Source organism: Triticum aestivum, chromosome 2D (genome assembly GCF_018294505.1).
Source record: "Triticum aestivum cultivar Chinese Spring chromosome 2D, IWGSC CS RefSeq v2.1, whole genome shotgun sequence".
Classification (NCBI taxonomy): domain Eukaryota; kingdom Viridiplantae; phylum Streptophyta; class Magnoliopsida; order Poales; family Poaceae; genus Triticum; species Triticum aestivum.
The window spans coordinates 491,184,718-491,194,998 of NC_057799.1; the positions used below are offsets into that span (position 1 = coordinate 491,184,718).

At 50.6% G+C, this 10,281-nt stretch overlaps 1 protein-coding gene across 1 annotated transcript; it reads right to left on the reverse strand.

The window, feature by feature from the left end:
• Window positions 1–8,471: 8,471 nt before the first annotated feature.
• Window positions 8,472–9,882, reverse strand: LOC123055867 (uncharacterized). Its single transcript, XM_044479693.1, has 2 exons — window positions 8,935–9,882; window positions 8,472–8,841 (listed from the first exon to the last, which is right to left on the reverse strand). Exons 1-2 carry the CDS (start codon window positions 9,880–9,882, stop codon window positions 8,809–8,811), a joined length of 981 nt encoding a protein of 326 aa, XP_044335628.1. The 3' UTR covers window positions 8,472–8,808.
• Between the last annotated feature and the right edge of the window lie 399 nt (window positions 9,883–10,281).

Below are 10,281 nucleotides of genomic sequence, written 5' to 3' on the forward strand. Positions count from 1 at the left end.
TATTCATGCTACAATTGTATTAACCAGAAACATAATACATGTGTGAATACATAGACAAACATAGTGTCACTAGTATACCTCTACTTGACTAGCTCGTTAATCAAAGACGGTTGACTTTCCTAGCCATAGACATGAGTTGTCATTTGATTAACGGGATCACATCATTAGGAGAATGATGTGATTGACTTGACCCATTTCGTTAGCTTAGCACTTGATCATTTAGTTTACTGCTATTGCTTTCTCCATGACTTATACATGTTCCTACGACTATGAGATTATGCAACTCCCGAATAACGGAGGAACACTTTGTGTGCTACCAAACGTCACAACGTAACTGGGTGATTATAAAGGTGCTCTACAGGTGTCTCCGATGGTGTTCGTTGAGTTGGCATAGATCGAGAATAGGATTTGTCACTCCGATTGTCGGAGAGGTATCTCTGGGCCCTCTCGGTAATGCACATCACTATAAGCCTTGCAAGCAATGTGATTAATGAGTTAGTTACGGGATGATGCACTACGGAACGAGTAAAGAGACTTGCCGGTAATGAGATTGAGCAAGGTATTGAGATACCGACGATCGAATCTCAGGCAAGTAACATACCGGTGATAAAGGGAACAACGTATGTTGTTATGCGGTTTGACCGGTAAAGATCTTCGTAGAATATGTAGGAACCAATATGAGCATCCAGGTTCCGCTATTGGTTATTGACCGGAGACGTGTCTCAGTCATGTCTACATAGTTCTCGAACCCATAGGGTCCGCACGCTTAACGTTCGGTGACGATCGGTATTATGAGTTTATGTGTTTTGATGTACCGAAGGTAGTTCGGAGTCCCGAATATGATCACGGGCATGACGAGGAGTCTCAAAATGGTCGAGACATAAAGATCAATATATTGGAAGCCTATATTTGGACATCGGAATAGTTTCGGGTGAAATCGGGATTTTACCGGAGTGCCGGAGGGGTTACCGGAACCCCTCGGGGATTAATGGGCCTTGTTGGGCCTAGTGGAGAGAGAGAGGGGCCGGCCAAGGCAGGCCGCGCGCCCCCTCCCCTTGAGTCGGAATAGGACAAGGAAGGGGGCGCCCCCTTGCCTTTCCCCTCTCCCACTCCTTCCTTCCCCCTTCTAGTGGGACTAGGAAAGGGGAGTCCTACTCCCACTAGGAGGAGGACTCCTCCTCCTGGCGCGCCCTGCTAGGGCCGGCCGGCCTCCCCCCTTGCTCCTTTATATACGGGGGCAGGAGGCACCCCAGGACACACAAGTTGATCATTGATCTCTCTTAGCAGTGTGCGGTGCCCCCCTCCACCATAATCCACCTCGGTCATATCGTAGCGGTGCTTAGGCGAAGCCCTGCGTCGGTAGCTTCATCAACACCGTCACCACGCCGTCGTGCTGACGAAGATCTTCCCCGAAGCTCTATTGGATCGTGAGTTCGCGGGACATCACCGAGCTGAACGTGTGCTGAACATGGAGGTGCCGTACGTTCGGTACTGAGGATCGGTCAATCGTGAAGACGTACGACTACATCAACCGCGTTGTCATAACGCTTTCGCTTACGGTCTACGATGGTACGTAGACGACACTCTCCCCTCTCGTTGCTATGCATCACCATGATCTTGCGTGTGCGTAGATCTTTTTTTAAATTACTACGTTCCCCAACAGCAGGCCCTGAGGCTCATCGAAGAGGTTGCTGTGCTGCTGCAGGAGGTGATCCAGTAGTGGATGCTCAGCCTCAGAGGTGGCCGCAGCCAGCTGGAGCTGCGTCATCGCCGGTGCGGCGCCCCCAATGCCGTCTCACCGGATGCGGCGGCGCAGTCGCCAGAAGATCATCGTCAGAGCGTCGAAGTCCCAAAGGATGGGACCGAGGGTCTGAAGGAAGTCGACACCAAGGATGAAGTCGAAGCAGCCCAAGTCGATTCCCGCACAGGTGATAGAAAAGTGTTCATCGCCGATGGTGATGGGGACGTCCCGGGCGAGCCCATGACACCGGAGACGATCGTCGTTGGCCACCGTGACCCGAGGTTGCTCCCCGCCCGTCGGCTGAAGTGCTAAGCGCCGCATGGTAGCCTCAGGCAGGAAGTTATGGGTGGAGCCTGTGTCCACCAAAGCCACCAAGCGCTCGCCGTGGATCATCACCGGCAACAGCATGGTCCGCTCGTCGCGGATGCCTGCGAGCGCGTAGAGAGAGACCACGAGGGTCGTCGCCGGGGAACCCGCGGGTGCAGTCTCAGCAGCCGCTGGGGGCGGCAGTGCGTCGGCCCCGTCGGGTGAGGCGTCCTCCTCGATGTAGTTGACCGTCTCCAAGTAGAAGAGGCGTGGGCAGACATGGCTCGGCGTATAGGGCTCATCGCAGTTAAAGCAGAGGCCCTGGCGCCGCCGCTCCATCTGCTCCGCTGGAGAGAGACAACGGTAAGGCAACGCCGTGGCTGGTGTAGTAGGTGACAGCGCGGCCTGGGGTGGTCGGCCCGGCGTAGGGGCCGGTCTGGCGGCCTGTCGGCCTCCACGAGCCGGGGCGGCCGGCTGCATGGCCTGGGTGCAACACTCGAAGGCGCGGGCGTAATACATGGCCTGCTGGAGATCCTGAGGGCCGCGAAGCTCCACGTCCACGTGAATGTGATCCGGAAGGCCACCGACGAAATGGTCGGCCCGCTGCTGTGCCGTCATGCCCGACACATGGCATGCCAGGGTCTGGAAGTGGTCGGCGAAGTCCTACACCATGGAGGTGAAGGGAAGGCGATCGAGCTCCGCCAGGCGGCTCCCGCGAACCGGAGGCCCAAAGCGAAGGAGGTAGAGCTCGCGGAAGCGCTCCCAAGGGGGCATGGCGCCCTCGTCCTGCTCGAGGGCGTAATACCAGGTCTGGGCCGCGCCGCGGAGGTGGTAAGAGGCGAGCCATGTACGCTCCGACGCGAGGGTCCGCTACCCACGAAAGAACTGGTCGCACTGGTTGAGCCAGTTACGGGGATCCTCCGTGCCGTTATATGTGGCGAAGTCGAGTTTGGCGAACCGAGGCGGTGTCTGGGTCGGGGCGCCGGGTCGAACTGGCTCCGAGGTGCGGAACAGCGAGGCGGGTGGCGCCTGGTCGGAGTACTCCGGGTAGGGGCCGGCGGAACCAGATGGCCCGCTGAATTGCGGGAACGGAGTCGGTTGTTCGGCGACTGTGGTGTAGACCGGCGATCGCAAAGACCCAGCTGCCCACGCTGGAAGTGGCGACGGGGAGGGCAGGAACCGGACCTGATTGATCGGGAGGCCGGTCGGCGAGGGTGCCCCCGAGCTGGGCAGGGGCGGCGCCGGTGGTTGCAGCGGTTGCCGGGGACGGCAACGGCTGCAGATGCCAGAGGGGCGCCATCGATGGTGGCGGCGGCAGATGCCACAGGGCCGCGGCGGCTGGTGGTGGCCTGCTAGAGTTCCCCGGCTGGAACGGCAACAGCGGGGGCCCGCCGCCTGCGGGTGCGCCCAGGAACGGCCACGGCTTTGGGTGGCCATAGGTGGCGATCCGCGCAGCCGGCGGGGGGCGTACGCTCCTGCCATGTACTGGTGGTACTGGTTCATGTGGAGACCTTGGACGGTGATACGTCTCCAACGTATCTATAATTTTTTATTGTTCCATGCTATTATATATTCTGTTTTGGACGTTTAATGGGCTTTATACACTTTTATATTATTTATGGGACTAACCTATTAACCGGAGGCCCAGCCCAGATTGCTGTTTTTTTGCCTATTTCAGTGTTTCGCGGAAAAGGAATACCAAACGGAGTCCAAACGGAATGAAACCTTCGGGGACGTGATTTTCGGAACAAACGTGATCCAGAGGACTTGGAGTGGACGTCAAGCAATCAACAAGGAGGCCACAAGGCAGGAGGCGCGCCCTCCACCCTCATGGCCCCCTCGTAGCTCCACCGACCTACTTCTTCCTCCTATATATACCTACGTACCCCGAAAACATCAGATACGGAGCAAAAACCCTATTTCCACCGTCGCAACCTTCTGTACCCGTGAGATCCCATCTTGGGGCCTTTTCCGGCGCTCCGCCGGAGGGGGCATCGATCACGGAGGGCTTCTACATCAACACCATAGCCTCTCCGATGATGTGTGAGTAGTTTACCTCAGACCTTCGGGTCCATAGTTATTAGCTAGATGGCTTCTTCTCTCTCCTTAGATCTCAATACAAAGTTCTCCTCGATTCTCTTGGAGATCTATTCGATGTCATCTTTTTTTGCGGTGTGTTTGTCGAGATCCGATGAATTGTGGGTTTATGATCAAGATTATCTATGAATAATATTTGAATCTCCTCTGAATTCTTTTATGTATGATTGGTTATCTTTGCAAGTCTCTTCGAATTATCAGTTTGGTTTGGCCTACTAGATTGATCCTTCTTGCAATGGGAGAAGTGCTTAGCTTTGGGTTCAATCTTGCGGTGCTCGATCCCAGTGACAAAAGGGGAAACGACACGTATTGTATTGTTGCCATCGAGGATAAAAAGATGGGGTTTATATCATATTGCATGAGTTTATCCCTCTACATCATGTCATCTTGCTTAAAGCGTTACTCCGTTCTTATGAACTTAATACTCTAGATGCATGCTGGATAGCGGTCGATGTGTGGAGTAATAGTAGTAGATGCAGGCAGGAGTCGGTCTACTTATCACGGACGTGATGCCTATATACATGATCATACCTAGATATTCTCATAACTATGCTCGATTCTATCAATTGCTCGACAGTAATTTGTTTACCCACTGTAATACTTATGCTCTTGAGAGAAGCCACTAGTGAAACCTATGGCCCCCGGGTCTATTCTCTATCATATTAATCTATCGTTTATTTTGCTTTCTTTACTTTTAGTCTTTATCATAAAAATACCAAAAGTATTATCTTATCATCTCTATCAGATCTCACTTTTGCAAGTGGCCGTGAAGGGATTGACAACCCCTTTATCGCGTTGGTTGCAAGGTTCTTATTTGTTTGTGTAGGTGCGTGGGACTTGAGCGTGGTCTCCTACTGGATTGATACCTTGGTTCTCAAAAACTGAGGGAAATACTTACGCTACTTTACTGCATCACCCTTTCCTCTTCAAGGGAAAACCAACGCAGTGCTCAAGAGGTAGCAAGAAGGATTTCTGGCGCCGTTGTCGGGGAGGCTTATGCAAAGTCAAGTCAAGATTTGATCTCCCGTCAACTAGCCAATTTCTGGCGCCGTTGCCCGGGAGTCTACGCACAAGTCAAGACACACCAAATACCCATCACAAACTCTTATCCCTCGCATTACATTATTTGCCATTTGCCTCTCATTTTCCTCTCCCCCACTTCACCCTTGCCGTTTTATTTGCCTTTTTTCCCGTTCGCCTCTTGTTGCTTGTTGCCCTTATGGCCCTGCCTAGATTTGGTGATCTTCACCTTAAAAGGTTGGAAGAGATTGAAAGCAACGTCAGAAGCTTTATGACATTACAATTCGAGCATAATAATTTCTTTAGAAACGAGCTTAAGGAACAGAAAGGCTTGATGGAGTACATGAATAAAGAGCTTGATGACATGTCTAAGGAATTTTATGGTTTGAAATCTTAGATTTCTCATCTTGAAAAATTAATAGCTGAAATTTCGAATAAGACGGCCACCTTAGTTAATAAGATGGCCGCTAAACCGGAGAGTTTTTATGAGAATAAATATGAAGATCTAAAAGTTATTGATGTGTCTCCTATTAAATCTTTGTTTTGCAATATGAATCTTGATTATGATGGGACTGGAGATGAGTCAACTTTAGTTAAAAGGCGTCCCAAAGATTCGGAGTTTTTAGATCTTGATGCAAAAATTGGTAAAAGTGGGATTGAAGAGGTTAAAACTGTAGACAGCAATGAACCCACTATCTTGGATTTCAAGGAATTTAATTATGATAATTGCTCTTTGATAGATTGTATTTTGTTTTCTTTACTTTTAGTCTTTATCATAAAAATACCAAAAATATTATCTTATCATCTCCATCAGATCTCACTTTTGCAAGTGGCCGTGAAGGGATTGACAACCCCTTTATTGCGTTGGTTGCAAGGTTCTTATTTGTTTGTGTAGGTGCGTGGGACTTGAGCGTGGTCTCCTACTGGATTGATACCTTGGTTCTCAAAAACTGAGGGAAATACTTACGCTACTTTACTGCATCACCCTTTCCTCTTCAAGGGGAAACCAACGCAGTGCTCAAGAGGTAGCAGACGGCCGTCACGAGCTGCTGCAGCATGCTGGTCATCTGTTCCTGCGTGCTGGTGGCGGCGCGGAGGTGACTGGGGTCGGCGGCGTGGGGGAGCCCGCGGTGGTGGCCTGGTCCGACAGCATGGGGGCCCCGGCGGTGGTCATCGGGGTGGTGGCCATCGGAGCGGTGGTCATCGGGGCGGTGGTGCCGCCGGGCAGCGTTGGCGTGGATGATGATGACAACATGATCGCAACCGAGTCTCTGGATACCAAATTGGTAGAACCAGGGGTCCTACCGGACCTGCTCTGGAGGTTGTAGGGGAAGGATGGAGCGGGGCGAGGTGATGAGTGGGCGCGCCGGCGGCTGGGCGCCGCCGCGTAGGAGGAAGATGGCGGCGGCGGCTAGGGTTGTAGGCGGCTAGGGTTTCCGGCTCCTCTGGGAGCCGGGCAATAGGGATAATAATATTCTTATTGCTTGATCTCAAAAGTGTTTTACATCTAGTATTTATAACCTCAATACAAATAGCCTAAGATAACTTGTGGGCCAAGCCCTAACTACTGCCCGATGGGCCTCCTCCGGTTATAAGCTAAACCGGTCATAACAGGTTGTCCCACTAATAAGATGCATCAGTTCCTCTCGGTCAGATGAGAATCATTTAGAACACCATTCACAAACTAGGGATGGATGCAGATATCATTAATTCAGATTAAAAAAATAGCATGCCCAGAATGCCTAAATTGAAATGCTATTGGAACAAATGACATCACAGAACATGATTAAAACATAGGCTGCACAAAATCTCAATTTCAATATTCGCTACATGCTGCAATTCTATTCGATTCAGTTGTCCCACTAATAAGATGCAGATCAGCATTACTCTAGATAGTTGTAGCCATCCAAAAGTTAACCACACGTACATATTAGCAGCAGCAAACTAATCTGACCGAACTGAACTTAAACCATAAGTCTGCCTAGTTGCACTAACTAGAGAGCGTAGATGAAATAAAAGACTAATTTTTTCCGAGACTGGAAAAATAAATTAAACGACTAATCAACAATGCATGGGATAATCAACAACAGGCATGTAGGATGTCATGAGTTGTTGTGCTTGCTGACTATAAATCGATAAACATGGCCCAAACAGAATACTATTACACCATGCAGAATATCGATTGTCATCCTAAATCGATCAGACGAATGACATGGCAGAACATGATTGAAGTACAGTAGTAGCCGTAGCATGTGCAAAGTCTCAATTTTGACATGCAGTGCTGCAATTTGATTGTTCCACATGCCACAGATCATATGCAGATCAACATGATTACAGTAGTACATTAATTACCCCTAATTGATGAAGCTAAGACCTAAGAATAAGATAGATAGCCACGGCCATCCATGAATTAATTGAACACAAATAGACGAGCATGGCAGCAGATAAATCTGACCCAACTGATCTGAAACCACAAGTTCGAATTTTGACATGCGCTAAAACTGCAATTTGATTTGATCATTTGTCCCACAGGTAAGATGCAAATCAACATTACCCAATCCAGATTTCTATCCTATGATAGTAAAGCAAATGCCATCCCAGAAAATGATTAAACACATACTAGTAGCATGTCCAGAATCCCAAATTTTGACATGCGCTAAAAACTGCAATTTGATCTGATTTGATTGTCTTACATATAGCGTACCACATTACACTAGTAGCATGTCCAAGATCAACATTACACTGCGTACCACATTTACCCCCAATGAAGCTAATTAGATAGCCACGGTCGTCCAGAAATTAACTTAACACATATTTGTAGCATGCAGCAGAGTAAATCTGAGCCAACTGCACTGATATCAAAAGGTTGCATCAACTAGAGAGCATATATAGATGAACTAAGCGACTGATACGAGCTCGGCTACGACGATCAGCAATGCAACTGAAATTAATCCAGAAAAAACAATGCAACTGAAATCAAAAAGTTCCAGATCATGTACGCTGGTTCTATACTTCTATCCATAGATCAGCAAAAAAATGCAACGGAATGATTCAAAAGAAGAAGTAGGGACATCAGAAGAACACACATAATAACATAAGGCAGAAGGTCACCAGACATGCTGGATAAACAGCGAGATCAAGCAAACTGTCCCTGGTAGATGATCCCAGTCCCAGATAAATGGGAACCCAGAACATGATTATTACCAAAACACATAGTAGTAGCACGTCCAAAACCCCAACTTTGTCATGCGATTCCATTTGATCGTCTACGAATAAGATGCAGCTACGAGGTTGAACTAGTACGATAGATGAAGCTAATTAAGGTAGCTCCTGCAATTCGATTCGATTTTTTGTCCCACAGATAAGATAAGATGCAGATCAACATTACACTAGTACATTGATTACCCCTGATAGATGGAGCTAAGATAGATAGCCACGGCCGTCCAGGAATCAGGCACAAGTAGAAGATCATGGCAGCAGATAAATTTGACCAAACTGAACTGAAGTCTGAAACCACAAGCCTGCATGATGATACAGTAAAATAAAAGGACTGATAACGAGAGCACGGCTTCAATCAGCAATGCACGGATGGGATCGCTTGGTCGACAGCCTCGAATGGAATCTCGATCGATGAGGTGAAGTCGTCAATCGGAATCGGATGATGGATAGGGTCCCTCCTGCAGTCAAGCCAAGGAATTGGATTCGGCAGTCATTTTCATGCTGACGGTCAGAAGAGAAGCGAAAGGTTTGGAATTTGGACAGAGACAGACCTCGGAGATGTAGATGTGGTCGTCGCAGTAGTCGGTGAGGCTGGCGAGCTTCTTGGGGTCGAGGAAGCGGGAGAGGACGGCGACGGAGACGTCGATGTGCTTCACGGCGAGGCTCACCATCCTGTTTGCGCGGTACATGTAGTCCAGCGCCTTCTCCACCTCGCCGCCGCCGCCTCCTCTGGCTGCGTGACGGGGCTTGCTTCCGGTCTTGGCGGTGGCGTCCGGGTCGTCGGAGAGGTCGGCGTTGGCGAGGCCCTCGGTGGTGTCGGCGGCGACCGGGTCGGGAGATGGGTCGCGGGGCCTGCCGGGGACGGGGGCCTCGCCGCCGACAAGGCACTCGACGCAGCGCGGGAGGAGGTGCTCCTCCAACAGCTTGATGGCCAGGAGGGCGGCCATGGCGCGGTCGATGGCCTGGGTGTGGGTGGTGGGGCGGGCCGGGAACTGCTGCGCGAGCAGCGCGTCGTGGAGCTGCTCGTCGTTCATGACGGCGAAATTCATGGTGGGCGGGGAGAGGAGAACGCCTTTCTGGCGAGCGAAGCGGATACAGGTGGTGAGCGTGCGGGCGCCGTACTCCAGGCCGATGTAGTAGACCTTGAAGAGGTCCATGGCGAGCACCCCGAGCTTGGCGTTGTGGTCTTCAGCGGTGGCGGCCTGGAGGCGCTGCAGGCGGCGCTGGAGCTGCAGCAGGCGGTCGCGCTGCGCCTTGACGTTGTTGCCGGCCATCATGGCGTACTCAAGGAGGAAGGATTCCATGTCTCTCTCTCGCTCTCTCAGGGTCTGCTTCTTCTTGGGAGGGAGGCACGGAGACGGAGAGCAGAGAAAGGTTGGATCTTTTCTTTTGACGAGGCGAGCGATGGCCGGAGCTGGAAGAGGATGGAGGGGGACACGTGTCGTGCCGCTATTGAAGAGGCGATGGGCCCACCTTTGAGGCCTTTTGACCGGCGTCATGCTCATCCATCCACGAGGACAAAGTGTAGCGTGCTCCCTCAGCTACCACCGTAGGTGATTTTCGAAATTTGAAAATGCAAGGAGGTTCCAAGCAAGGTGGAATCTTTTGCAACAATTGCCTCGTAGAAATGAAATATCTACCCAAAAAAATGACACCCTCCGCAATAGGTCTTCAAAGAAAACGTAGCACCGTCGAGTCCGATGGCACGACTGGATATGAGACATTACATTAACAAGATTGTCGAGTAGTGTGAGTGTGAAGAAGAGGGGAGGGTGCAATAGACACGGCCACAGACCGATGCCTGTGGAGATGCTCTCATAAAATAAAAATGGGACTGAGCGAGCGCGACCTGCATTGACATCTCATGGTTGTCCTAGAGTTTTCATTGCTTGGTATCA